Below are 4,404 nucleotides of genomic sequence, written 5' to 3'. Positions count from 1 at the left end.
CTATTCTCTCCAGGTTGCCTACACTTCCCAATTCCCTCTTCCCTAGAAAGGAAATACGAACAACTGGATCTCATTGAGTTATCTGGGTAATCACCCTGCTATGATATCCCACTACATTTTAAATGAATTTTGTTTTCCTTTTCTCTCATTTATCTTTCTTTTGTCAATTCATTTTCAGCAAACATTTAGAAGACAAATGGAGATTTCTTCATTTTTCTCAATATAAGCAAGTTCCCCTACAATTCAGGCTGCTTACAAAGCAGCAAGAAGGTTTGTGCACAGGCTACAGCACTGTGATTTTGCTCCCCTAGTCTGGCATCAGTAAAATATTGTGGAGCCCTAGGCTGTAGCCCACTGATGCCAATGTAGTTGGAGCCACTTCCCCTACTACTGAGCCAGGCTGGGACATTTTTGGGTACATTAGAGATGTGCGATATAACGATTGCAAATCATTTCCAGTTTCATTTGGATCAAACTCCTTTCTCCATGTACATAGGCAATTGCTTGATAAGAGATTCAGTGTCTCTTTCCTAAAAATGTTAACAGGGTCGCTGGTGTCTGGGTCATGGTGATGTCCCAATCACTGATGAAATGTAAAAGAGGAAAGTGGTATTGATGGTGCATGGCAGGGACATGCTCTGTATAGTGGTCACCCTCACTAAGAAAGAAGAACTTTGGGAAATAATACTCAGTGGCAGAAAAGAAGGTAGACTATGGAGGAGCCCAAAACAAGAATAAGGTGAAGCCCATTTAGTCTCTGGGTACTATAGAGACCCGCAGCTCTTGATAATGGCGGATGTGCGAGTGCTGCATTCATTGAGGAAATACAGTATCATCTCTGTGCATCTGTAGTAAACTGCTTGATCTTATAGTGGTAAGAACAATGGCATAACACCATTTGCTTGATTCTTAACGAATATACATAGCATCATGTCAATAAATTTTATTTTTATTTATTTTTTATAAAGGAACAATGTTAAACTCACAGAAATGTTGCAAGTATAGTACAAAGTAACCCCTTCCCTAATCGCTATCTCATGAGAGTCTTTTGAAGACCTGAGAATCATACCATTTAACATTTCACTATGTATTTCCTACACACAAGAATACTCTTCTAAATAATCCCCATACACCAATGAAATACATTACTCCATCGACTCCTGAGGAATATTTCAAACTGTCAAAAAAAAAATACCTAAAAAATGTCTCTCATAACAAAATAGTCCCCAGTGGAAACATATTCTCTGCCAAAAAATTTGTGCTACACTGGTCTTACCTGGAACACCTGGGGACACTGAGCTGGTGCTGAGTTACTCTGATGAGCCAGCCCTGCAGCTGTGCCCCGTCTGCCCCATCCCCTGCTCATTTGCATGTTCTGAGAGCACATACTCCTGCCTTGAAGAATTCTTAATAGGCTGGTCACACTTCTTGCAGGAGTCAGACACAGTCAGGACACAGCATGGACATGAGGGCCCCCGCTCATCTCCTAGGGCTCCTGCTGCTCTGGCTCCCAGGTAAGGAAGGAGAACAGTAGGAATTTACTCAGCCCAGTGTGCTCAGGACAGCCTGGCTCTTCAGGGAACTTCTCTTACAACATGATTAATTGTGTGGATATTTGTTTTTATGTTTCCAATCTCAGGTGCCAGATGTGACATCCAGATGACCCAGTCTCCATCCTCCCTGTCTGCATCTGTAGGAGACAAAGTCACCATCACTTGCAGGGCAAGTCAGGGTATTAGCAGTTATTTAAATTGGTTTCAGCAGAAACCAGGGAAAGCCCCTAAGCTCCTGATCTATGCTGCAACCACTTTGCAAAGTGGGGTCCCATCAAGGTTCAGCGGCAGTGGATCTGGGACAGATTTCACTCTCACCATCAGCAGCCTGCAGCCTGAAGATTTTGCAACTTATTACTGTCAACAGTATAAAAGTTACCCTCCCACAGTGTTACACACCCGAACATAAACCCCCAGGGAAGCAGATGTGTGAGGCTGGGCTGCCCCAGCTGCTCCTCCTGATGCCTCCATGGGCTGAGAGTGTTCCTCAGATGCAGCCACACTCTGATGGTGTCGGTAGAAGGGGACATGAAGTCACCTCTGCATCCCAATTCCTTTTTCTTTCTCAGCCCCAGCTGCACAGACATAGCAATGCCTCTGCTGATTTAATGAAGACAGAGATCATGACACCTGAGGAGTCTAGTTTATGGCTTCAGTTGGAATTCATATAACAGAGAAGAAGCCACTATAGATATTCTAAGCAGCAATTGTCTTAATACAGAGAATTAGAGTCTAAAGTATTGACATCTAAATAAAATGTAGAGATAAATCTCTAAATTTAATGATTGCTAATTTAATATTTGCTAAGAAATGTTTGCCAAATGGGGCATACAGGAAAACTCAATGGTCTGCAGTGTGTTGGAAGAACAAAGAGTTTTATGAAAAAGGGAAATTATTACCTATCATTCTTTGAGAAATTTTATTGTCTCTAGTAAGAATTGGGAGGTGGCAAGTTCAGACTGGAAAGCAGTGGTGGACAAACTGAATCCTAGAATTATATTAAGTTATCTCAGAAGTTTTGGGTAAATTTGATTTCAGTTTACAATAACCCAAAGCAGTGAAGCTTGCATATAATTTTGTTACTGAAATGCCGGGGATTCAATGTAGATCCTGTTGCTCACCACACAGAAAGCCAATCACTAAGACAACAGTATTGCCAAGGAACAGGCTTTAATCAGGTGCTGCAGCCGAGGAGATGGGACACCATTCGCAAATGTATCTCCCTGACCAACTAAAAGTAGGGGTTTAGATAGCAGGGAAGAAATGTGGGAAAACAGGAATTAGGGAGGGGTAAAGAAGATAATTTGGTCAACAGGAAGCAGGAGGTCAGTTAGGCAATCATGATGGGCAAAGGGTCTGATGTCTCACTGTCCCAATTCAGTGATATGTAACCTTCAACTCCTTGATTGTATCTAGAGGCCTGATGGTTGGTTTCCTGAAAAAAGAACTCAGATTAACAAATGTAACTATCTTGAGTTTTAAGACTGGGGGAGTCAGTTTCTAAGTTTATTCAAAAAACTATAAACATTAGTTCCATGGGATAATAAGGCCTATTTCAATTGCATTCTATAAGCAATATTTTGCATCCCAAGTGCCTTTCCCTCCTGGTTTCTTGCCTCTGTTGGGTATGACAAGAATGACTGAATTCCTATGATTAACTTTTACACTACAACCTTTCAAAGCCAAGGATACTGTAGTAAGGAAGGTTGATAGTAGAAGCAGGATTCTCTGGTACTCCCTCAGAAAATAGAATGCATCTGCCCCTGAAGTGTGGGCTATCTAACCATGTCATCCTCAGTCCTGTCTTAAGGATGGTGGTGCTGCTGCTCTCAACTTCTTACAGCATCTTTCAGGTTTTTCTCCAGGCACATGTGTTGACAAAGAAGAAGACAGTGGGAATCGCCATGTTTGGGTGAATCTAGTTTCTAATGGCTGGCATTTGCATAGGAAAGCTCCCCAACCTGGCTCTAGGAGCCAGGGCTTTCCTCTAGACAAGAAGTGTTTCTAGAGCTGCTTTAAAAGAAACAAAACCTTCCCAAGGACCCTTTTTCCTCTCTCTCTGCCTAAAATAATTTCTTAAAAACTCCTATAACACTTGGGTTCCAGATACGAGGACATGGACGTCTTTTGGGGTGGGACATTATTCATTCCACCAACAATAAACATTTTCCCCAAAATTGTCCTACTTATGAATCAAGAGAGCTGGACAAAATCTTAGACTCAGGTTCCTCTAACTTGTGATTTTTATCTGTTGGGGTTCACTCACTCCACTGTCTCTAATGTAGATTTGTTGATGTGTGGATCATTTTAGAGGATTTTTAAATTTTGTGACCCAGTGTAAACAAAACAGTATCTGAGACAGGTCTCAATCAGTTTACAGGGCTATTTTGCCAAAAATAAGGCTTATGGCCTGTGACACAGCCTTAGGAGGTCCTGTAAACATGTACCCAATGTGGTTGGGTACATTGGTTTTATGCACTTTAGGGAGACACAGACATTACAGGCAAAGACATAGATCAATACATATCAGATATACATTTAGTTTGTCCTGGAAAGGTCGGAAAGCTTCAAGCAGGGGCTTCCAGGTCATAGGTGGATTCAAAGCTTTCCTGACTGGCTACTGGTTGAAAGAGTTAAGCTCTGTCTAAAGAGTTGAATTCATCATAAAGAAATGCTTGATTCTAGAAAAGGGGTTGTGGAAGCAAAGGTTCTTGTCATGTAGATGAATCCTATGGGTAGAAAATAAAGTAGATGGTGAATGTTGCTATCAGACCTTTAAAAAAATGTCAGACTCTTTAAAAAAGACTTAGTAAGGGGAGGAGATTCTCTATAGAATGCAAATTTCCCCCAC

The 4,404-nt window shown here is 41.5% G+C and overlaps 1 gene segment (V, D, J or C); it reads left to right on the top strand.

Moving 5' to 3' along the window:
• The first annotated feature begins 1,438 nt into the window (after positions 1-1,438).
• On the top strand, positions 1,439-1,977 carry LOC126934464 (immunoglobulin kappa variable 1-9-like). The segment is given in 2 exon segments: positions 1,439-1,514; positions 1,640-1,977. Coding segments are annotated over 2 exon segments (378 nt in total).
• Positions 1,978-4,404: the final 2,427 nt, after the last annotated feature.

This window comes from Macaca thibetana, chromosome 13, assembly GCF_024542745.1.
Source record: "Macaca thibetana thibetana isolate TM-01 chromosome 13, ASM2454274v1, whole genome shotgun sequence".
In the NCBI taxonomy this organism is placed as follows: Eukaryota; Metazoa; Chordata; class Mammalia; order Primates; family Cercopithecidae; genus Macaca; species Macaca thibetana.
Note: the sequence above shows the minus strand (reverse complement) of the source record. Positions and strands in the feature narration are given on the sequence as shown.